General features: G+C 49.5%; 4 protein-coding genes across 4 annotated transcripts; 3 read left to right on the top strand and 1 right to left on the bottom strand.

Moving 5' to 3' along the window:
• The first annotated feature begins 401 nt into the window (after positions 1 to 401).
• LOC137857276 (mas-related G-protein coupled receptor member A2-like) lies at positions 402 to 4,830 on the top strand. Its single transcript, XM_068683560.1, has 2 exons — positions 402 to 695; positions 1,272 to 4,830. Exon 2 carries the CDS (start codon positions 1,309 to 1,311, stop codon positions 2,296 to 2,298), a length of 990 nt encoding a protein of 329 aa, XP_068539661.1. The 5' UTR covers positions 402 to 695; positions 1,272 to 1,308; the 3' UTR covers positions 2,299 to 4,830.
• Positions 4,831 to 5,148: 318 nt separating this feature from the next.
• Positions 5,149 to 6,757, bottom strand: LOC137857274 (proto-oncogene Mas-like). Its single transcript, XM_068683559.1, has one exon. It carries the CDS (start codon positions 6,755 to 6,757, stop codon positions 5,726 to 5,728), a length of 1,032 nt encoding a protein of 343 aa, XP_068539660.1. The 3' UTR covers positions 5,149 to 5,725.
• Positions 6,498 to 12,530, top strand: LOC137857273 (proto-oncogene Mas-like). The gene is made up of 2 exons (XM_068683558.1): positions 6,498 to 11,174; positions 11,335 to 12,530. Exon 2 carries the CDS (start codon positions 11,459 to 11,461, stop codon positions 12,362 to 12,364), a length of 906 nt encoding a protein of 301 aa, XP_068539659.1. The 5' UTR covers positions 6,498 to 11,174; positions 11,335 to 11,458; the 3' UTR covers positions 12,365 to 12,530.
• A 971-nt stretch (positions 12,531 to 13,501) lies between these two features.
• Positions 13,502 to 15,605, top strand: LOC137857533 (proto-oncogene Mas-like). Its single transcript, XM_068684177.1, has 3 exons — positions 13,502 to 13,633; positions 13,716 to 13,888; positions 14,049 to 15,605. Exons 1-3 carry the CDS (start codon positions 13,502 to 13,504, stop codon positions 15,076 to 15,078), a joined length of 1,335 nt encoding a protein of 444 aa, XP_068540278.1. The 3' UTR covers positions 15,079 to 15,605.
• Positions 15,606 to 22,116: the final 6,511 nt, after the last annotated feature.

Raw genomic sequence — 22,116 nt, 5'->3', positions numbered from 1 at the left:
TCTTTGAACTGCAGCCACTCTGGGTAGGACTCGTCTCACTGAAGTTCAGCTCTCCAGAAATTATTGTCTTAGGAAGTCTCAGTTAGTTTTGCTGCTCATAGCAGCATGCTCCTGGAAGCTGTGTGTTTGAAGGTCATGTGTCACTGTGAAGTTGTGGTATATAAGTGGCAATCCTCGTTTTGAATCAGACAGAAATCTTAGAGCAATGCCACGCTTGTAGCGCAGGGTCCTAGAGATCACTGCCTGAACTACAGGAAAAAAAGTCTGTCCAGTTCAAAGATACAAAAATGTTGGGATTGGGTTTGCTTTAAAGTGAAATTAAAGAGGAACCTAACAGAAAGATGTTTTGTTTTTCCCATAGGGCTAGCTTCTGAGACTTGTTAGTCATTTCCTGTATGAACGCAAGCATAGACTATAACCAGAACTCTGATATCATCAGATGCTATGAAGCAGCTTCATGTTTGCAAGAGCTCCTGAGCACGCAACAAAGCAGTTTGTAAAAGGGCCCGAGAAATGTGCCGTGCTGGGCGCCGCACAAGCTCAGCAGGACAGGCATGGTCCAGTTTATAAGCGGTAATTCCAGAAAACCTCATGAGAAGATTCTGTCACAGGACAGCAGCTGGCAAGCAAGAGGGAATGTGAGTCTGCAGCACGTCTGCTCCAGTGAAGGTCTTCAGGCTGCGACAGAAAAGAAGGTCAGGCTTTTCCAGGTGTTTTATTCCCATCCTAATCAGTGCACCCACTGGCCTCCTGCTCTCCCCTGGCCCCCTTCTCTCTCCCCCACCCATCTCCTTCTCCCCCCACCTCCTTGCTTTTGAACCTGCTGGTCATTTGCATCAAATCTGATCGTAGCTCATTAAGATGTACAAATACTTGGGGAAAGGTGGTAGGGGAATACTGAAATGGGCGTCTCACTGAAGGAACCTAGCTGCTTAGTAATACCAGTTGTAATATGAGTCCATGTCAGATCCACCCACAAAACTGCTTGCTCTTTGACATCTCCAAGGACAATCCCTTCATCCTCCTATTTCCCTCCTCCAGATCTAACCTGTCCAAAGCCAGGAAAGAAGCATCTCCCTAGCTTTTTCTCCATTCCTGTACATGCTTTTGTGCCAGGCATGTTATACCCATCTCCCCCATCCCTCCTGTTCCTCATTTTTCTTTGTGCTTCTCCATGTGGAAGATGAGGTATGGCTGCAAGGACCTTAAAATCCTGGTGTGGGGGCACACTGGAGCTTCTGACATGCCTCTGTTTCTTATCACCCCTCCAGCTGTGCAAGGGGAAGCTGAAGCAGCAGATGTTTCACAATGAGCGCGCCGTTCCCTACCACAGCAAGAGACAGCCCTGCTTGCTGGAGCTGGCCTAGTGGGATGGCGCATGACGAAGTTTGGCACCATGGGCTGATGAGGCAGGCTGCCTCACGTGAGGACGACTACAACTGGACTGACTGTGAGGCCGACAGTTTGAGCGAAGTCCCTGCCACGCTGCTCATCTGCCTCTGCGGGCTGGTGGGCAACGGGGCCGTCCTCTGGCTCCTCGGCTCCCACATCCGCAGGAACCCCATCACCGTCTACGTCTTCAGCTTGGCCATCGCTGACTTCACCTTCCTCCTCTCCATTGCCATCGCCCTTGTGATGTTTTATGGACCACTGAGCTTTTGTCACAGGCTGGGCTCACGGGATGTGATGGCTATGTTGAACATCATCATCATCTTCGTTTTCACCACCAGCATCTACCTCCTGGCGGCCTTTGGTGCCAGCACGTCCCTGTCTGCCCTCTGCCAGGCCTGCTGGCCCCGCTACCGCTCCTGGCACTTGCCAGCACTTGTGTGTGCCCTGCTCTGGGCCCTCTCCTTCTTGCTTACCGTGACCCTCTACTTCTCCCCAGTGGCACTTGTCATCTTCGTCCTGAGCTACCTGCTGTCGGTGCTTATCCTGATTCTTTCCAGTCTAACCCTTTTTGCCAAGGTCTTGTGCTGTTCATGGCAACATCCCCAGAGGAAGCTCTGCGTTGTGGTTCTGCTTGTTGTCATCTCCTTCCTCTTCTTCAATGCTGGCTTTCCTTACTGGCTCTTGCTAAGATTGTTTGATTTTTCAGTTCTCTTCTTTGACACACCTCTCCTATTTGCCTGTGTGAGCAGCAGTATCAATCCTATTATTTATTTCCTGGCAGGGAGCTGTACAAAGAAGTTCCCAGTCTCTGCTAGGCTTGCTTGTCAGAGGGCTTTTGAAGACGTCATGGAACCTGAAAACAGAAGTGAAACTCCCAGAGAAAGCTCAGTGGAAATAAATGTTTAACCTTCTCCAGCCCCTCCCTGGGAGAAGATCTTCTAGGGATGGCGGTGTCCTGTGAGACAGGGTGAGGCAGGAACGATGGCTTTGGTGCTGTGCAGAACTAGCTGCAAGACAACACAATGTGCTGGGCAGCACAGGAACCTGTGCCTGGGGTTGGCACTGGGCAGGTGGTGAAACACCCATCAAAACGTTTTGCTTTGAAATCTTTGCTTTGAATCTGTCCTATCTAACAGGTCTGAGCCGTTCCTTCTTCAAAACTGAGCTTGCTCTAGCCAGTGTGCTATTAAAGCAAAGCCAAAGCCATGGAGGCTCTTAGCTCCTGCTGGTGCTTTGTTTTGGTGTGTCTGCTGAAGAGCTGAGCACTGCTGGATGCAAGAGCCTGGCAAAGCAGGGCAGAATAATGCCTCAGCAAAGCTTTGTGTGTGCAGCCTTGGTGGGTGTGGATACATGCAAAGACTACGCAGAGAACTCCCATTCGGCTTTGTGAAGAGGGAAGTAGGCATGTGTGTGTGATCAGCCCCAGAAGGCTTTCCCCAAAATGCAATGCTTCTTCTGGCAGCAAGGCGGACGAGTTTTGTCCACGCATCATGTTGGCCATCTGCACACAATGGTTTGGACTGGAACTGGCTCTTGCAGTCCTTCCCACTCTCCTCTGGGCTGTCATATGGTTAGCCTGAGCAGATGCCATTTTGCAACCACAACCTGATGATTGTATCCAGCTCTGGTGTGTTTGGTCCTTCTCCAGAAAAACAAGAGGAGTAGCGTTAGGATCAAAAACAAACAGAAAAGGACAGCTCTGCTTGAAGACTGTAAAGTCTGGATTTTCAAGGTGACAGAGGATACTGGGCGATGGAAGGAAAACCATTAACTTTTTATGGAAACAACCCTGCTGAAGCTGTGAGAACTGAATCCTGGTAGGAGGCACCCTCCAGGTGAAAGGAGCAGTGCCAGTGCTTCCTTGGCTCCTCTTCCCTTGGGTGCGTTCCTGCCCTCCACATCTGTCAGCCCGTCCTATGAGGAGCTGGGGTCTGGAGTGAAAACTGGTCACTTGGTGCTCAGCTGTTCCTAGGAAGAGCTTCCAGCCCTAACGTGGTGGTGGAGCTGAACTGCAGGCTTCTTGCAGGCAGCTTCTCTGCTACCTGCAGCATTCTGGGCAGATGCTGTCGGCTGCCCAGGGCCTTTTCAACGTCTTGTCACTGCTAACGCTGCCGCATCCCAGCTGTTCCAGTGGTGTTCCAGCTGCGGTGGGATGAGGCACAGCATGCTTGGGAGGCACCTGTGCTCCCCATGGACAAGCCAGGGGCTTAGAAATGAAAGGGAATGAGCAGTGTTGTAGGAAAGACAAGCCAGGCCTGCTCTGCTCAGCAGTGACAACCCATGCAGCAATGCCTGTGCATGCAGGGTGCATCACACCAGATCCTCCATCTCCTCCAGGCAAAAGCTTCAGAGCTAAGAAAAGCTTCATTTTTTTAAATCAGGTGCACCTACACTCTCAGCTGTGCTGAGGTAGGGAGGGATTTGTGTGATCTGGGGGTTGAGCCAGCTCTGAGGCCCTATGTGCAGCCACCGAGTAAACATGTACACCTTCAGAGGTTCATTCACCGCACCTGCATGAAGACACAGGCTAGAGCATCTGCTTGCATCACTGTCTCGTTGGTGAGACTGTGGGACAACACTAGAGAAGCAAACTTGAAAGAGGTGCCCCCTTCTCAGTGTGAACAGCTCCACCTGCTTCAGGGTGCGAACCAAGGGTTCAGGGCAGAGGGAAAGAATAATGGGGGCAGAGATACCTCTAAGATATTCCTAGAGAGAGAGCATTAGACTGAAGACAGTGTGTGAGACTGAGGTGGGGAGAACAGGCAAAAAATAAAGGGGAAGTGCCAGGAACATTTGGGAATAAATACTGGGTATGCTGGGCCAGCTCTGCCAGCAGCCCTGGAGCTGGGAATTGCTGCTGGTGCTGTGCAGGATCCATCCCAGTGTGGGATGTGTCCCTGTGCTGGATGTGTCCCAGTGTTGGATGAGACCCTGCAGCCAGCCAAGGTCCCAGAGCTCCCATTCCTGCTCAGGGAAACCCCCCTGGGTCACCTGGTCCGAGAGGGAGATTTTGGTGGGGCTGCATTGCCAGCGAGCCTCTCCTCAGCAGTGTGTCCTGTGTGTACCTGAGAGTAGGTGAGAAGGAGGAATGAGCAAGAGTGAGAAAGAAAAAGAGGGCAGCATCCAACAGTGCTCTACCTAGTGTGTGACAGGGCAATACCCTGTCCAGCCTGGGGCATGAAGATTGTTAAAGTGACCTCTCTGTGGAATCTTTTCATGTTTTATTGAAACCATTGCCAAGTTAGGCTTGTATTTTCTTTGACCATACTTCAGGAAGAAAACATCACAGGAAGTATGAAATGTACAAAAAGAATTATTATTATTATTATCATCATCATTATTATTATCATCATCACCATTATTATTATCATTATCATTATTTTAATGCTATGAAAAAAAAAGAGTGTTAAAGATGCTATAAAAAACATATAACCGACATTCTGGAAGAAGTTTCTTTTAAGTCAAACAATGATTTAGGTTGTTTCTTATGAAATATAATAGTACCCCTAATAGTACCCCTAGAATAGTACCCCTAGAAGGGCCCCTCAGTCGATGCTCATGTTGTTACTGCTATAATGCTTGTCAGAAGGGATCTCAGCTTTAGTTTGGAGGAGAACATTGTACTGGGTCTGGCTGGGATGGAGTTAATTTTCCCTGCAAAAGCCCATGTAGTATTATGCTCTGCAGCTGTAGCTAGAACAGCACTGGTATCACACCAGTGTTTTGTCTACTGCTGAGCAATACTGGCACCTCATCAAAATATCCTCCAAACGCCTCCAAGAGTCAGCAGGCTGGGGGTGGGCAAGAGGTGGGGAAGGGACAACACTAGAGCAGATGACCTAGACTGGCCAAAGGGATATTCCATGCCATATGGTGTCAGGCTCAGCAATTAAAGGTGGGAAATGGGAAAGAGAAGTGGGTGCTCTCGTTATGAAAATCTGTCCTTCTAAACAACTGCCATGCATATTGTGGCCCTGCTTCCCAGTATGTGGCTGAACACTGCTCATTGATGGGAAGTAGAGAATATATATTTTTCCTCTATATATGTTTCTGTGTGTCCTTTGCTTTTTCCCTTTCCCTTTCCCTTTCCCTTTCCCTTTCCCTTTCCCTTTCCCTTTCCCTTTCCCTTTCCCTTTCCCTTTCCCTTTCCCTTTCCCTTTCCCTTTCCCTTTCCCTTTCCCTTTCCCTTTCCCTTTCCCTTTCCCTTTCCCTTTCCCTTTCCCTTTCCCTTTCCCTTTTCTTGTCCCTTTCCTCTCTTCCTTTTTCCCATTTCAAGGTCACTAGGTGTGTTTAGCCTAGAAAAGAGGAGGCTGAGGGAAGACCTCATCACAGTCTACAGCTTCCTCACAAGGGGAAGCGGAGGGGCAGGCACTGATCTGTTCTCTCTGGTGACCAGCGATAGGACCAGAGGAAATGGTGTCAAACTGCGACAGGGGAGGTTCAGGATGGATATTGGGAAAAGGTTCTTCACCAAGAGGGAGGTCACACACTGGAACAGCTGCTGGCAGTTGCCCAACAGGAAATAAACAATGGGATTGGTGTTGCTGTTCAGCAATGCCAGCAATAAAGGTACCTGGTAAGGAAATATATGCCATGTGTGATTAAGATTGAGGAATACCTCTATGCTGAAAGGAATAGCAAGGACAAAGAAGAAGATGACATTGAGCAGGACAGCAACATAGAGTTTCCCTGGGTGTCGTCTCTGAAAGCCACATCGGAGTTTGATGAACAGGGACAGGTTGGAAATCAACATCACTGATGATAAACTCACAGTGATTGCAACGGCTATACCTCCAAATGCTTCCTCATATGGCACATCAAAGTAAAGGCCAAGATACATTGAGGAAACAAAAGCTCCAGCAAAAGCCCAGAGCAACCCACTCACAATGCCAGACAAGTGCCTGGGGCGATAGCAACGATACCAGATCGGGAAGAAAACAGAGACACACCGGTCCACACTAATTGCTGTAAGTAGACCCAGGCTGCTGAGGTCAAAGAAGTGGCACAGAAATCCAAGTATAATTTGAAGATTCATATAGAAATAAATAATATGATTAAAGAGAGAACAAATTGTTAAGCTCAAAAATGCCGACATGAGCAGAAAAAGGAGGAGGAGCAGAGAGAAGTCAGCAACAGCCAGATTTAGGATGTAGACAGTGAAGGGGTTCCTCATGTGGGAAAACAGGAACCAAATGACTATCCCATTCGTCACAACTCCACACAAAGAAATCCCTGTACACACACCTAAAAAGACCAGAGATTCGTAAGATAGCCTTAAGCACATGTCCATGTTATTTCCAGAAGAGTTCAGATATCCAGAAGTTATGTAGATCAGAGAGAAGTCTGTTGTGCTGGTCTCTGCCATGGTGAAGCTCCTGCTCTGGGTGGCCACCTTGTCCCTCTCCCAGCACCTCCTGAGAGACAAGGAAGGAGAGAGAAAAGAGGAGCATCGGTGCTCCCGGCACTCACCGTCTGTGCCCGTGATCCCAGGCTGTGCCCAGGACAGGCTCCCACAGCTCCAGCCCCATTCCTGGCCAGCAGGCATCTCCCACCCACCCATCCCTGGCCTCCCACCTCCCGGAGCTCCTGGAAACAACTCTGGCACACGGGGCCTCCACAGGGTCAGGCTTGCCAGGAGAAAGGGGCTGGCAACAGATGCCAGGGCCACCCTGCTCTGCTTCAGCCTCCTCCCTTGTGCCGCAGAGCAGACCTGTGCCCTGAGAATGGGTCCCGTGGTCAGGAGACTCCTCTCACAATCTCATCTCATCGGTGACAGCTTCCCCTCACATGTCCCACGATGATCTTGTCAGTGGGAGCTGGCCATATCACCTCCTTCCGTCCCCCTCTGCTGTTTTTTATCAGGAGGTTTTGTTCTGTTATGGTCTCAGTTAGAAATACTCCAGGAAATATCATATAAAATGCCTTGTACTCAAGATGAAACCTTAAAGAAGGAGAGGATAGCACAGACAATCTTATGTCCGTTCAGGTGCTGGGAACCCCAAGTCTTGCAACATCAAATTGGCCCCTTATCAGGGCAGACCTTGTCCATGGAAGTGTTACCTCATCATGGTAATTGAAAGTATTACAGGATTTTCATAAAAAGGAGAACAACACATAGTTTCTACTGTCAAACAAAATGGATGTTCACTTGAGAACCATTTTGGCACTCTTGCCTTGGTAAAGGCAAGGACACATAGGTGGTGGAAGACTTTCATAGCTCTCACCTGTTAGTTAGCTAACCTTACTGTCTGCATCACCAAGGGTACGGTGGGGAAGAGATTTGGCAGGGCAGGAGGAAGGTAGAAAGGTGAGAATGAGTGAAATGGCCCAGGCAGGGACCATTAGCAGCATGGCTGAAACAGCAGAATCACAGACTCATAGACTCACAGAATGTCTCAGGTTGGAAGAGACCTTAAAGATCATCTAACTCCAACCCCCTGTCATAGGCAGGGATGCCACCCACTAGATCAAGTTGGCCAAAGGCCCCATCCAGCCTGGCCTTGAACACCTCCCGGGATGGGGCATCCTCTTGGCAACCTGTTCCAGTGCCTCACTACTCCTACAGTGAAGAATTTCCTCCCCTTGTCTAGCCTAAATTTATCCTCTTTTGGTTTAAGACCATTCCCCCTTGTCCTACCATTATTTACCTGAGTGAACAGTCCTTTTCCATCTTTTTTACAAGACCTCTTTAAGTACTGGAAGGCCACAAGTAGGTATCCCCAGAGCCTTCTCTTCTCTATGCTGAACATCCCCAGGCTGAACATTCTCCAGGCTGAATATCCTGAGCTCTCTCAGCTTTTCTTTACAGGAGAGGTCTCCAGCCCTCTAATCATCTTTTTAGCCCTTCTCTGGACTCACTCTAACATGTCCACATGTTTCTTGTGCTGGGGGCCACAAACCTACCTTTTTACAGCTGATCTACCTTTTTACAGTTGCCCTTTCCTGGGTCTTGACCATTACCATTGTCATTGTTGGCACACTGTAATTTTTTTGAGCCCCAGAGCATCGTATCTGCTGTGTAGGGGCACTTCAGGGGCAAGAGGGGGATTCTTCACTATGTTTCAAGCAGAGATGAGGGTCCAGCCACCCTTGTATTGTGAGTCCATCAATTCTGTTGGTTTCGGGTTGGAAGCCATTTTACCATCCTTTTCCAAGGATTTAAGGCAAGTCAGATGGCCAGCCCGTGCCAGCATGGTACCACGTGTCGATCTCTCACTTGGATTCCTGGATGCATTGCAGACTCTTGCAACCTGGCAACTTGCTCAGAGAGTGCGTCTATCCGGTCACACGTGCACCCATGACACCCAACTCTGCCTTCAGGCCCTAGGGGGACCTCCAGATATTGGAGCTCCCTGCAACGGATGGTCTGGGTGGCTCTTTCAATCCTTGGGAGGTCAGTCTGGGTAGGGGCATCTACTGGGGGGGTCATAGCCCCTCTGCCTGGGTTTCAGTCTCAGCCTTGGAGGTGTGGTGGGTGGACATCATTTTTACCTCACTGGAAAGCTGCTTCGTGGTGCTCCCAGAATAGAAGGTAGCGAGATCAGTCCAACTCCTGCTCTCCCTGCTCAGCAGAGATGGGGCTTCTATTTTTGCCCAAGCCTTGTCAGCTGCCCTCATGAGGGCTGCCAGGTCCCGGTGGCTCCCTCAGCTGCCTCAAGTGGCCTCGATGCAGGAAACCCCAGCACACTGAGATCCCCCCCTCCACTGCAGAACGCATCTGCCCGGAGCTGATTGCATTGGCAATACCCCTTGGAAGTCTCTTGCAGCCTGTGGCCTTAACCCTCCTCCTTCTTCCCCACATCATTCCTCAGGTGTAGAATCACTCCCAGTTGTGCCAATCTGTTTCCCGGCCCCCCGGGCCCTATCACACACCCATGCCCTGCACCTGGGATGCCAACAGAGTACTCTCGACAGCCACCCATAAGGCAGAGCTCTGGCCTTGCCTTAACTTGCCATGAAAAATCACCGGTGCTCAGATACACAACAACACAAGGGCTTTGCCCTCTGTCTCTGATCACATCCCCATCATGTCTTCTCTGAGACTACATTTTGTGGGGTACATAGTGTTGCATATGTACTTTTATCTACAAGTGGTTCCTGTCTCACGATCTGATTTCACATCATAAGGGCTCCCGTCCTCACTGATTATATTCTCTTTCATGCGCTTTCCATCTTCTGAATACCTCTTCTTAGGAGTTATTGCCTATGTTTTTTCTATGATTTTTTTATTTTTATTTTTTGCCTATGTTCATTCACAGAATGATGTCTTCCAAGGATATCTTTTGATTTCACATAGTGAATGTACAGGGATGAACCCAGCCCAGAGTCTCTCTGAGGGGAGCCAGTCTTGGGCTGCAGGAGATGGGGACCACATGTAGACCTAAAACAAGGGTAGAGCTAATTCCACCCATGAGAAGGTGGTGGTGAAAAGGCTTCCAACAGGTGTAACACCTTCACAATGCAGGCAAACCTTGGGTGCTCAGGCCTGACCCTAGCTGGATCCCATGGTCCATGGGCTGGAGGTTAATGGGTGGGGTCAGGACAGAAAAGGGGCTGCTGTTGGCTGCTATTGCCTTCAGGGCCCTGGAAGAGGGAATCAGAGAGTCTCAAAGTGTACAGGTTATTGTGCTGTGGTGTTCAGTCATGCTTCATGAATTGAAGTTCCAGCCTCTTCATTTTCCATTCCCACAGCTGGGCCAATCAGATCATCATTGTCCTTCAGTGACAGCACTTTTTTTGTGTGTGTGTGTGTGTGTGTGTTTGTTTTTTGTTTTCTTCACCACCACTGTGAAAAACATTTCCCAGTACTGATTTCTTCTATGGCTTTGTAGCATTGCATTTGTCACAAGTGTTATGTTCCATGCTTTGACACATTAAAGCAAAGCCTTTGTCTGGGGGAAATGTTTCTGAAATAAAGTTCGGAGAAGTCTTTGAGCACCAATTTACGTGTGTTTAGAAGCACTGAGCAAAGAGTGCATGCTGTTGCACTTCCGCACATCAGACGTTACCCACTGTTGAGGATCCCTGCCTGGCCTCTCTCACTCTCACCGTTCTGCCATTCTCCTGCCCAGGGGGTGACTTACATGATGACTTCTGACACAGAGCCTTCCACACACAGACAAAGGGTGCTGCTGGGAAGTAACAGTACAACACATTAATCTGCAAATCTGTTCCCAGAGCTTCCTGGTACGAGACGATCCTTCCTTCAAACCCCTCTCACTTTGTACTTGAACAGTCCAGACAGCATGGTCATTCGCTGACACCAGGCTTCTCTCCCTTCCTTTACCTCCAAGCAGAAGACTTGTTTGCACTTGGCTCTGCAGGGACTTTCTTCTACAGTTGTGTGGTTAGTTGTGGTACCTGCCAGGTTTGCCACACATTATGGCAAAGGCTCTGTCAGGGTGCAAAATGTCTCAGGAGACAGCAGAAGAGAGTCTTCCACACACAGTGAAACCCAGCAGCCCCCAAAACGGCAAAACAAAGCTGGTGGATGGGGAGAAGAAAAGGAAGGGGGTGACGTGGCCAACTCCCACTGACAAGATCATCGTGGGACATGTGAGGGGAAGCTGTCACCGATGAGATGAGATTGTGAGAGGAGTCTCCTGACCACGGGACCCATTCTCAGGGCACAGGTCTACTCTGCGGCACAAGTGAGGAGGCTGAAGCAGAGCAGGGTGGCCCTGGCATCTGTTGCCAGCCCCTTTCTCCTGGCAAGCCTGACCCTGTGGAGGCCCCGTGTGTTGGTGCTCCTGTGACAGTGTTGTTCCCAGGAGCTCCGGGAGGTGGGAGGCCAGGGATGGGTGGGTGGGAGATGCCTGCTGGCCAGGGATGGGGCTGGAGCTGTGGGAGCCTGTCCTGGGCACAGCCTGGGATCACGGGCACAGACGGTGAGTGCCGGGAGCACCGATGCTCCTCTTCTCTCTCTCCTTCCTTGTCTCTCAGGCAGTGCTGGGAGAGGGACAAGGTGGCCACCCAGAGCAGGAGCTTCACCGTCGCAGAGACCAGCACAACAGACTTCTCTCTGAACTACACAACTTCTAGACGTCTGAACTCTTCTGGAAATAACATGGACATGTGCTTAACGCTATCTTATAAAACTCTGGTCTTTTTAGGTGTCTGTATGGGGATTTCTTTGTGTGGAGTTGTGACGAATGGGATAGTCATTTGGTTCCTGTTTTCCCATATGAGGAACCCCTTCACTGTCTACATCCTAAATCTGGCTGTTGCTGACTTCTCTCTGCTCCTCCTCCTTTTTCTGCTCATGTCGGCATTTTTGAGCTTAACAATTTGTTCTCTCTTTAATCATATTATGTTTTCCTATAGAGTTCTTGAAATTATACTTGGATTTCTGTGCCACTTCTTTGACCTCAGCAGCCTGGGTCTACTTACAGCAATTAGTGTGGACCGGTGTGTCTCTGTTTCCTTCCCAATCTGGTATCGTTGCTATCGCCCCAGGCACTTGTCTGGCATTGTGAGTGGGTTGCTCTGGGCTCTTGCTGGAGCTTTTGTTTCCTCAATGTATCTTAGCTTTCACTTTCGTGTGCCATATGAGGAAGTATTTGGAGGTATAGGCATTGCAATTATTGTGACTTTATCATCAGTGATGTTGATTTCCAACCTGTCCCTGTTCATCAAACTCCGATGTGGCTTTCAGAGACGACACCCAGGGAAACTCTATGTTGCTGTCCTGCTCAATGTCATCTTCTTCTTTGTCCTTGCTATTCCTTTCAGCATAGAGGTATTCCTCAATCTTAAACACACACAGAATCTATTTCCTAACCTGGTATTTTTATTGCTGGCATTGCTGAACAGCAACACCAATCCCATTGTTTATTTCCTGGTGGGCAGCTGCCGGCGACGGCGGATCCAGGGCTCTTTGAAAGCTGCCTTCCGTCGAGTGTTCGAAGAGAAGGCAGTGAGCGAGGAGGGGAGCCGCACACCCAGGGACACGGCGGTGGAGGCCGCTGTGTGAGGCCCCGCTGGGGAGGAGGCCTGGAGGCACGGAGCCTGGCAGGCAGCTCGGAGCCTGCTTGCTGCAGGGAGGGACCATGGCTGGAGCTGGACAGGGGGCGCGTATGACACGGAGCTGGCACGGCACTGCTAGGCCAGGCTCAGTCCCCACGCGCGGGCTGTCTTCCCCACTGCAATGCCCCTTGTTGTGCTGGTCTTATGAATAAACTCTGGCTCCCTCTGGTCAGCAGATGAGTTTCATGGTCTTTGGGGGGACATCCTGCCCGGGGAGAGTGTGGTGTGTTAGGCCCTGGGGGAGCTCTGGCTGTGTGCTGTGCAGGCAAGGCAGGGCTCTTCAAAAAGGATTGCAAAATTGGGCAAGCCAATGGGTCCATGTTGGTCATGGGAAGATTAGTGGGATAGAGAAGAAGACATGGGGTAACGTAATATTTTTGGGGGAGAGAGAGGAAAGTGAGGCAGAGAGAGAAGGAGAAAGAGCATGTGTAAGGGAACGGGAACGGGAACGGGAATGGGAAAGGGAATGGGGACGGGAAAGGGTACGGGAAAGGGAAAGGGAAAGGGAAAGGGAAAGGGAACAGGAAAACAGTAGAGGACATGGAGCTGTCTCCATGGTGCTGATGGATGAGATTTAGTAAGACAATTTCTTAAAGATAAAATCCCATTTGCAGCTCTCTCTAACCTTCATCTGCAATCTCTAAGGTGACATGTCTGGGAAGTTGGATCAGAGGCAGTAGGTAAAGCCTTGATGCTGCTGCACATCCACACACTGTTGATTTCCCAGTGTAGAGGGTCTCCTGTCCAGCACCAGGTACACACAGAAAAACCCAGCAGCCCCCAAAATGGCAACACAAAGCTGGTGGATGGGGAGAAGAAAAGGAAGGGGGTGACATGGCCAGCTCCCACTGACAAGATCATCGTGGGACATGTGGGGGGAAGCTGTCACCGATGAGATGATCCTTCCTTCAAACCCCTCTCACTTTGTACTTGAACAGTCCAGACAGCATGGTCATTCGCTGACACCAGGCTTCTCTCCCTTCCTTTACCTCCAAGCAGAAGACTTGTTTGCACTTGGCTCTGCAGGGACTTTCTTCTACAGTTGTGTGGTTAGTTGTGGTACCTGCCAGGTTTGCCACACATTATGGCAAAGGCTCTGTCAGGGTGCAAAGTGTCTCAGGAGACAGCAGAAGAGAGTCTTCCACACACAGTGAAACCCAGCAGCCCCCAAAACGGCAAAACAAAGCTGGTGGATGGGGAGAAGAAAAGGAAGGGGGTGACGTGGCCAGCTCCCACTGACAAGATCATCGTGGGACATGTGAGGGGAAGCTGTCACCGATGAGATGAGATTGTGAGAGGAGTCTCCTGACTGCAGGACCCATTCTCAGGGCACAGGTCTGCTCCGTGGCACAAGGGAGGAGGCTGAAGCAGAGCAGGGTGGCCCTGGCATCTGTTGCCAGCCCCTTTCTCCTGGTGAGCATGGCCCCGCTGAGACCCCATGTGCCAGAGTTGTTTCCAGGAGCTCCGGGAGGTGGGAGGCCAGGGATGGGTGGGTGGGAGATGCCTGCTGGCCAGGGATGGGGCTGGAGCTGTGGGAGCCTGTCCTGGGCACAGCCTGGGATCACGGGCACAGACGGTGAGTGCCGGGAGCACCGATGCTCCTCTTCTCTCTCTCCTTCCTTGTCTCTCAGGCAGTGCTGGGAGAGGGACAAGGTGGCCACCCAGAGCAGGAGCTTCACCGTCGCAGAGACCAGCACAACAGACTTCTCTCTGAACTACACAACTTCTGGATATCTGAACTCTTCTGGAAATGACATGGACATGTGCTTCGTGCTACCTTTTGACATTCTGGTCTTTTTAGGTGTCTGTATGGGGATTTCTTTGTGTGGAGTTGTGACGAATGGGATAGTCATTTGGTTCCTGTTTTCCCATATGAGGAACCCCTTCACTGTCTACATCCTAAATCTGGCTGTTGCTGACTTCTCTCTGCTCTTCCTCCTTTGTCTGCTCATGTCGGCATTTTTGAGCTTAACAATTTGTTCTCTCTTTAATCATATTATTTATTTCTATATGAATCTTCAAATTATACTTGGATTTCTGTGCCACTTCTTTGACCTCAGCAGCCTGGGTCTACTTACAGCAATTAGTGTGGACCGGTGTGTCTCTGTTTTCTTCCCGATCTGGTATCGTTGCTATCGCCCCAGGCACTTGTCTGGCATTGTGAGTGGGTTGCTCTGGGCTTTTGCTGGAGCTTTTGTTTCCTCAATGTATCTTGGCCTTTACTTTGATGTGCCATATGAGGAAGCATTTGGAGGTATAGCCGTTGCAATCACTGTGACTTTATCATCAGTGATGTTGATTTCCAACCTGTCCCTGTTCATCAAACTCCGATGTGGCTTTCAGAGACGACACCCAGGGAAACTCTATGTCGCTGTCCTGCTCAATGTCATCTTCTTCTTTGTCCTTGCTATTCCTTTCAGCATAGAGGTATTCCTCAATCTTAATCACAGACGGCATCTATTTCCTAACCAGGTACCTTTTTTGCTGGCATTGCTGAACAGCAACACCAATCCCATTGTTTATTTCCTGGTGGGCAGCTGCCGGCGACGGCGGATCCAGGGCTCTTTGAAAGCTGCCTTCCGTCGAGTGTTCGAAGAGAAGGCAGTGAGCGAGGAGGGGAGCCGCACACCCAGGGACACGGCGGTGGAGGCCGCTGTGTGAGGCCCCGCTGGGGAGGAGGCCTGGAGGCACGGAGCCTGGCAGGCAGCTCGGAGCCTGCTTGCTGCAGGGAGGGACCATGGCTGGAGCTGGGCAGGGGGTGCGTTTGACACGGAGCTGGCACGGCACTGCTAGGCCAGGCTCAGTCCCCACGCGCGGGCTGTCTTCCCCACTGCAATGCCCCTTGTTGTGCTGGTCCTATGAATAAACTCTGGCTCCCTCTGGTCAGCAGATGAGTTTCATGGTCTTTGGGGGGACATCCTGCCCGGGGAGAGTGTGGTGTGTTAGGCCCTGGGGGAGCTCTGGCTGTGTGCTGTGCAGGCAAGGCAGGGCTCTTCAGAAAGGATTGCAAAATTGGGCAAGCCAATGGGTCCATGTTGGTCATGGGAAGATTAGTGGGATAGAGAAGAAGACATGGGGTAACGTAATATTTTTGGGGGAGAGAGAGGAAAGTGAGGCAGAGAGAGAAGGAGAAAGAGCATGTGTAAGGGAACGGGAACGGGAACGGGAACGGGAAAGGGAATGGGGACGGGAAAGGGTACGGGAAAGGGAAAGGGAAAGGGAAAGGGAAAGGGAAAGGGAAAGGGAAAGGGAAAGGGAAAGGGAAAGGGAAAGGGAAAGGAACAGGGAAAGGGAAAGGGAAAGGAACAGGGAAAGGAACAGGGAAAGGAACAGGGAAAGGAACAGGGAAAGGAACAGGGAAAGGAACAGGAAAACAGTAGAGGACATGGAGCTGTCTCCATGGTGCTGATGGATGAGATTTAGTAAGACAATTTCTTAAAGATAAAATCCCATTTGCAGCTCTCTCTAACCTTCATCTGCAATCTCTAAGGTGACATGTCTGGGAAGTTGGATCAGAGGCAGTAGGTAAAGCCTTGATGCTGCATCCACACACTGTTGATTTCCCAGTGTAGAGGGTCTCCCGTCCAGCACCAGGTACACACAGAAAAACCCAGCAGCCCCCAAAATGGCAACACAAAGCTGGTGGATGGGGAGAAGAAAAGGAAGGGGGTGACGTGGCCAGCTCCCACTGACAAGATCATCGTGGGACATGTGAGGGGAAGCTGTCACCGATGAGATGAGATTGTGAGAGGAGTCTCCTGACCACGGGACCCATTCTCAGGGCACAGGTCTGCTCCGTGGCACAAGGGAGGAGGCTGAAGCAGAGCAGGGTGGCCCTGGCATCTGTTGCCAGCCCCTTTCTCCTGGCGAGCCTGACCCCGTGGAGGCCCCGTTTGCTGGTGCTCCTGTGACAGAGTTGTTCCCAGGAGCTCCGGGAGGTGGGAGGCTGGGGATGGGTGGGTGGGATATGCCTGCTGGCCAGGGATGGGGCTGGAGCTGTGGGAGCCTGTCCTGGGCACAGCCTGGGATCACGGGCACAGACGGTGAGTGCCGGGAGCATCGATGCTCCTCTTCTCTCTCTCCTTCCTTGTCTCTCAGGCAGTGCTGGGAGAGGGACAAGGTGGCCACCCAGAGCAGGAGCTTCACCATGGCAGAGACCAGCACAACAGAGCTCTCCCTGTTCAATGATTCCTTGGATGCTGGAAGGAATAGAAGAGGGAGCAGGGCTTCTTGTGAATCACAGGCTTTTACAGTTGACTTTTTATCTCTGTTTTGGTGGTGTGTTTGGCTGTGTGGGTTGGTGGTGAATGTGGTGGTTTTATGGTTCCTGGGCTTCCATATGAACAGCCCCTTCACCTTCTACATTTTGAACCTGGTCATTTGGTCATTGCTGAGTTCTCTCTGATTATTTTTTTTAACCATTTACATTACACAGTGCAATGTTTGCTTGAACTTCCCAGATTTGATCTTCACTGTAGTTTACCTCACGTTTCTCTTTTACTTTAGCAGCATGTATCGCCTGACAGCGATTGGTATGGAGCAATGACTGCCCTCTTCCCAGTCTGGTACCGATGCCACCACCACAACCACTTACCAGGCCTCATCTGTGGCATGCTCTGGTCTTTCCCTATCCTTTTCATTTGCTTAACTTCTATTTGTTGCAATTTTAACCTAATGTCTGTCTGTGGCAACATATTCAGTTCCGTTGAGACTACCTCAGTGTACTACAGAGAAATCCAGCGGTGCAAATGTCATGTGCTGGGGAGCAGGAGTGCTTGGGCAGGGGAGAGCAGGGGAGCAGCAGGTCCCAGGGATGCTTTTTTTGAATCTCTGCCTAAAGCAGGGAAAGGAGGGGAAATGTTTTGATCAGAACACTCAAAGAAATAACAGGGGGTCACAGCCTTTCTTTTATGTTTCATTTGCTTTTTACAGATCTGCAATTTCACTGAAGCTGTTTCATGTCAGTTAACAGAATTTGGAAAACATTTGATGATTGAGTACAATATTGTTTTAGGAGAGACATGTCTAGAAACTGTGATATCTGCTTGCTGTCCTCTCCCCTTTAGTCACACTCTCAGCTCCACAGGTTGTATTTACTGGATCCCTGTAATTATAGTGGGGTTACCTGACATGCTAGCAATTCCTGCATTGCAGGAACCCAAAGTCCAGTCACCTAAATCCTACTGTGAAAAGGCTAAAGACAAATTTAGATAATCCCAAAGAGATTTCATTTATTTCTAACTGAAGTTTTCTTCAACAATAGAAAAGAAAATCACCATAAAAATAGAAGTATTGCTGTTTCTTATGGTAGTCTTAGGAAACAACTGAGAGAGCATTTGTAGGTACAGGCAGTATCTCTGGACCTTGTGTTATTCACCTGCCAAAAAGCAACTGCAGCTGTTAAATACTTGACTAATGAGGCTGGAAATAGCTGTACAAAAATAAAATAAAATAAAATAAAATAAAATTCTATTTTCTGTCCTTTTTCAGTGTATTCTGACTTGAAGATTTTTCTTGCATCTTACATAAAAAAAGTATTTATGCAGTTTAGTTTCCTTCTATCTTCATTCTTCCTTTTGTGTCTTTTCATTACAATCTGTCTTATCATTAGTGCTGTCTTTAACAATAATTCACGTATTAATTCTTCTACCACACATTGTGCAATAAGTATTCCTCATTCTTCTCAGATCCCATCTTTTTGACAGGAACTTCCAACAAAGTGTATATTGGTGTTCTGATGCAAAGCACAGCTATGGATGGAAATACATCCTAAGGCAGTTCTGGAATAGGCATAATATCTGAGATAACAAGATGTATTTTTTAAGACGGAGAAATCAACATTGCCAAATATCCATGAGATTCATCAATTAAGAATGGAGAACAATAAAAATGCAAAACAAAACAATTTAATAGGTGCTAATATTCATGTAACTACTAAAACAGAAACAATCTATATAAAATAGAAATATCTGCCAGTAAAAATAAATAATAAATAAATAAATAAATAAATAAATAAATAAATAAATAAAATTCTATAGCTGTTTATCTTATGAAGTTTCTTTTCATTAGTCATTTCCTCTATCCAGAGAAGATTAGACGTCATGAAGCATGATCAGCTCAGGAACCAGACCATGCTGTAAAGATGTGTTTGATCTTGCACAGCCCAGATAGGATGTTCCCTGAGAGGATTTGGCTGCTTTTCCCAGAAAAGGAGTTCTGACTGTTGGTAGCTGAGGGAAATCTTCCACCAAGAATTACAAGCAGTTACTGGGACATGCTGGGACCGTGTGGCCATTACACTTCAATCCAGTTCCCATAAGGATGTAATTCGTCCTGCAGTGTCTTAGATGGCAAGGAGAGCTGGACACAGTCTCTGTTTCTGTCTGAAATGTCTGCTCTGCTGCCTCTCTCTTCCTCACTCTCCAACACTGCCCTCTATGCCTTGTATCCTTCCACAGCTGATTAAACAAAAACAAAAACAAAACAACAGGAGGAACTCTTTCTTTCCATGACTTCACTTTGTTGCTCCCTGAACCACCCGCCACTTCTGCCTGGGCTCAACTTGACAGTGTTCTCTTTCCACTTGGCTCCCAGCTCTGCCTGTGGCCCTTCCGTCCCCGTCTCTTGCTGTCAGCTGGCTCTGGCTGACTCCAGCTGCCCGTGCTCTCTATAGTGGGTTTCTGTACTGGGGTGGGCTAGCGTTGGCTGAAGGCCAAGCTCCCCCAGCTGTATGCTCGCTTCCCCTCCTCACCAGCACAAGGAGAAAGCCTTTGGGTTGAGGTAAAGGCAGAGAGACCCCTTACCAATTACTGACACAAACAAACCAGATTCTACCTGAGGGAAATAAATTTGATTTATTGGCAATCAGAATCATAGAATCATTAAGGCTGGAGAAGACCTCCAAGATCATCTGGTCCAATCATCCCCCTACCACCAATATCACGCACTAAACCATGTCTCTAAGTACTACATCCAACCTTTCCTTAAACACTCCCAGGGATGGTGACTACACCACCTCCCTAGGCAACCCATTCCAGTGCCTGACCACTCTTTCTGAGAAGTATCTCCTAATTTCCAGCCTTAACCTCTCCTGGCACAACTTGGGGCCATTTCCTCTAGTCCTATCACTGGTTATCTTCAAGAAGAGGCCAACCCTCAGCTCCCAACAACTTCCTTCCAGGCATTTGTAGAGAGCAATAAGGTCCCCCCTGAGCCTCTTCCTCTCCAGACTAAACAACCCCAGTGGCCTCAGCTGCACTTCATGATTTGTGTTCCGGGCTCTTCACCAGCTTCATAGCCCTTCTCTGGACACACTCCGGGGCCTTGATGTCTTTCTTGTAGTGAGGGGCCCAAACTGAACACAGTGCTTGAGGTGCAGCCTCACCAGAGCAGAGTATAGAGGGATGACCACCTCCCTGGCCTGCTGGCTACAACATTTAGAGCAATGCCTTTCCTGCCCCTTCTTCTTAGCCCAGCTCTATTCCCTTGCCCCCGAGTCCTCTCTCATCAGCAGCATAGGAGGGGATGTTGGGTCACACAGGGAATGGTGGGTTACACACAGATGATGGGGAGGGAATGGTGGGTTACACACAGGTGATGGGGAGGGAATGGCAGGTTACACAGGGAATGGCAGATTACACCACAGCTGGCAGGGTACACTGGGCATGCTGGTTTACACAGAGGACAGCCAGTTACACACAGCGTGGCGGGTTACATGCATTATGGCGTGTTACACACAGCAGGGCAGCTTACACGCAGCACAGTGCGTTGCGTGCAGAATGGCAGGTTACAAGCCCTGAACACCTCTTTTACGAAGCTCTGTTCCCCTCCCATTGCTGCCCTGCTCCAGTGCGGGCCCTGCAGGGCCTTGGTACCCGCAGCCCTGCCACCACCACGGCTCTGCCCCCACGGCGCTCCTCGGCCTGGCCGGCCCGAGCCCGGCTGTGCCCGGCAGGGGGCAGCCCCCGCCTCACAGAGGCCTCACAGAGGCCTCGCTGCCGGCCCCCGCCTGGCGCCGGTGATCTCTCCCTGTCACACCTGCGTGCATTTCTAGCCAAGTTTTTCCTCTTAGCATGGAGCTCATCGCCTGCCACCACCTGCATCAGCCTGCAAGTTCTGCATGGAGAGGCTGGCAGAGAGGAAGCGCTGCCCGTGGGAAGCCCCTTCCTGCTGAGGTACTGGGCAGGGAGGAAGGGCAGCCTGTCTCTCCGATGCACTCGATTCAAGTCATAATTGAACAGTTGTTTTTCTTTCTTTTTGTTCTCCGATCTCTCCCCCAGCCACCTGCCCCAGCCCGTGGGGTGCTCAGGCAGTTTCCCCTCGGTTCCTCTCTATTCACGGCCAGGAGCCTGGTTGGGCTGTGTCCCTATCTTTAGGAACCATTCCTCCATTGCCACGTCTCTGTTCAGGCTGGTGTGTGTCCTCCTGTCCTGCTCTGTCACCTTTGGAAGGATGAGGGACCCACCCCCACCTGACATTTCCTCTACCTACCTATATCTTCCTACTTTTCTCATCCCAGCGTCTCTCTCTACCTCCTTTGGTCCCACCTCCACTTCCTCTCTCTCCCTGTCCCCCCATTTTATGTGTCCTGGTTTCTCAGTCGCTTTCCAGCTTGATCAGGATTGCTGGGTCCAGGACATGAGGATTGGGAAGGCCTAAACAAAACAACCAGAGAAGCAGTGTTTTGAGAACGCCTCTCATAGCAGATGTTTCATGTTGACTAAGCTATAAAGATGTCTCCTGCATCCAGCCCCGGGAAAGGCCAGTGAACCTATAGTTTAACTGAATACAAAACAAGTATTTCAGTGCAGAATGCATTTGTGATGCCTTAGTAGTCATTCATCTGAGTATAAGGGAAAATAATTATCTCCTGCTTCTTCTGATGTGGTGCAAGGGGTTCCATCACCATCTGCATCCTGAACATGACTGCTGTTGGTGCTGGTTTCTGCCTATACATAACTGTTTCCTCTTGCTGGTTAGTGTAATTGACTACTTCTGTTCTACTTTCAAAGCTGTGAAATTAACAGTACTAAGGTAACATTCAAAGGCAATTGCCCATCAGCCCTGAGGCCCATTAGCATTTTGGTGGCAGTAGTTCCCTTCCTGGTCCAGCGGTGAGTCTACCAACCCAAGAGCCTAATGTGCACCATGTGATGCAATGAATTTTAACAATGAAGATACATGTAAGTCCATCCTCATATCATAGTTCATGATTTGTTTATATTTGCTTCTGATTCCCCTTCTCATTAGCATCTAAAGCATAGAGAGAGCAATATCAGCTAGGAGAGATCTACATTTTCATTACTATACATTCCTATTCTGATGAGCATATCCCATCAAATTTTTAGCTGGTCACCACATATTTCCCACAGACATTTTCTTGCTGTATACATCAGCAGCTTTTTTTTCATCCATTACCCAGTGAAGAATAGCCAAAGAGGATCAAGACTTTTGTTGCTTTGTGGGTAATTTCTGAAGAGTAAAACAAAGACTGAAGGTAGGAGGCAGCTCCTGTAGAGAAACAGTGGAGGAGTCACTTCAAAGAATAGTGTCAGCAGTTGGGCTCAGAGCAGCTGTTCCCAGAAGGTAAGTGACCTGAAGTTTGCTAAGTTTAGTTAGATTGGTCTAACAAAAGGTCACCTCTCCCTGCCAGCAGAGCTGCACTTCTCTCCTTAGCCCACCTTGTTGACAAAGGTACAT

Source organism: Anas acuta, chromosome 5 (assembly GCF_963932015.1).
Source record: "Anas acuta chromosome 5, bAnaAcu1.1, whole genome shotgun sequence".
Lineage (NCBI taxonomy): Eukaryota > Metazoa > Chordata > Aves > Anseriformes > Anatidae > Anas > Anas acuta.
Note: the sequence above shows the minus strand (reverse complement) of the source record. Positions and strands in the feature narration are given on the sequence as shown.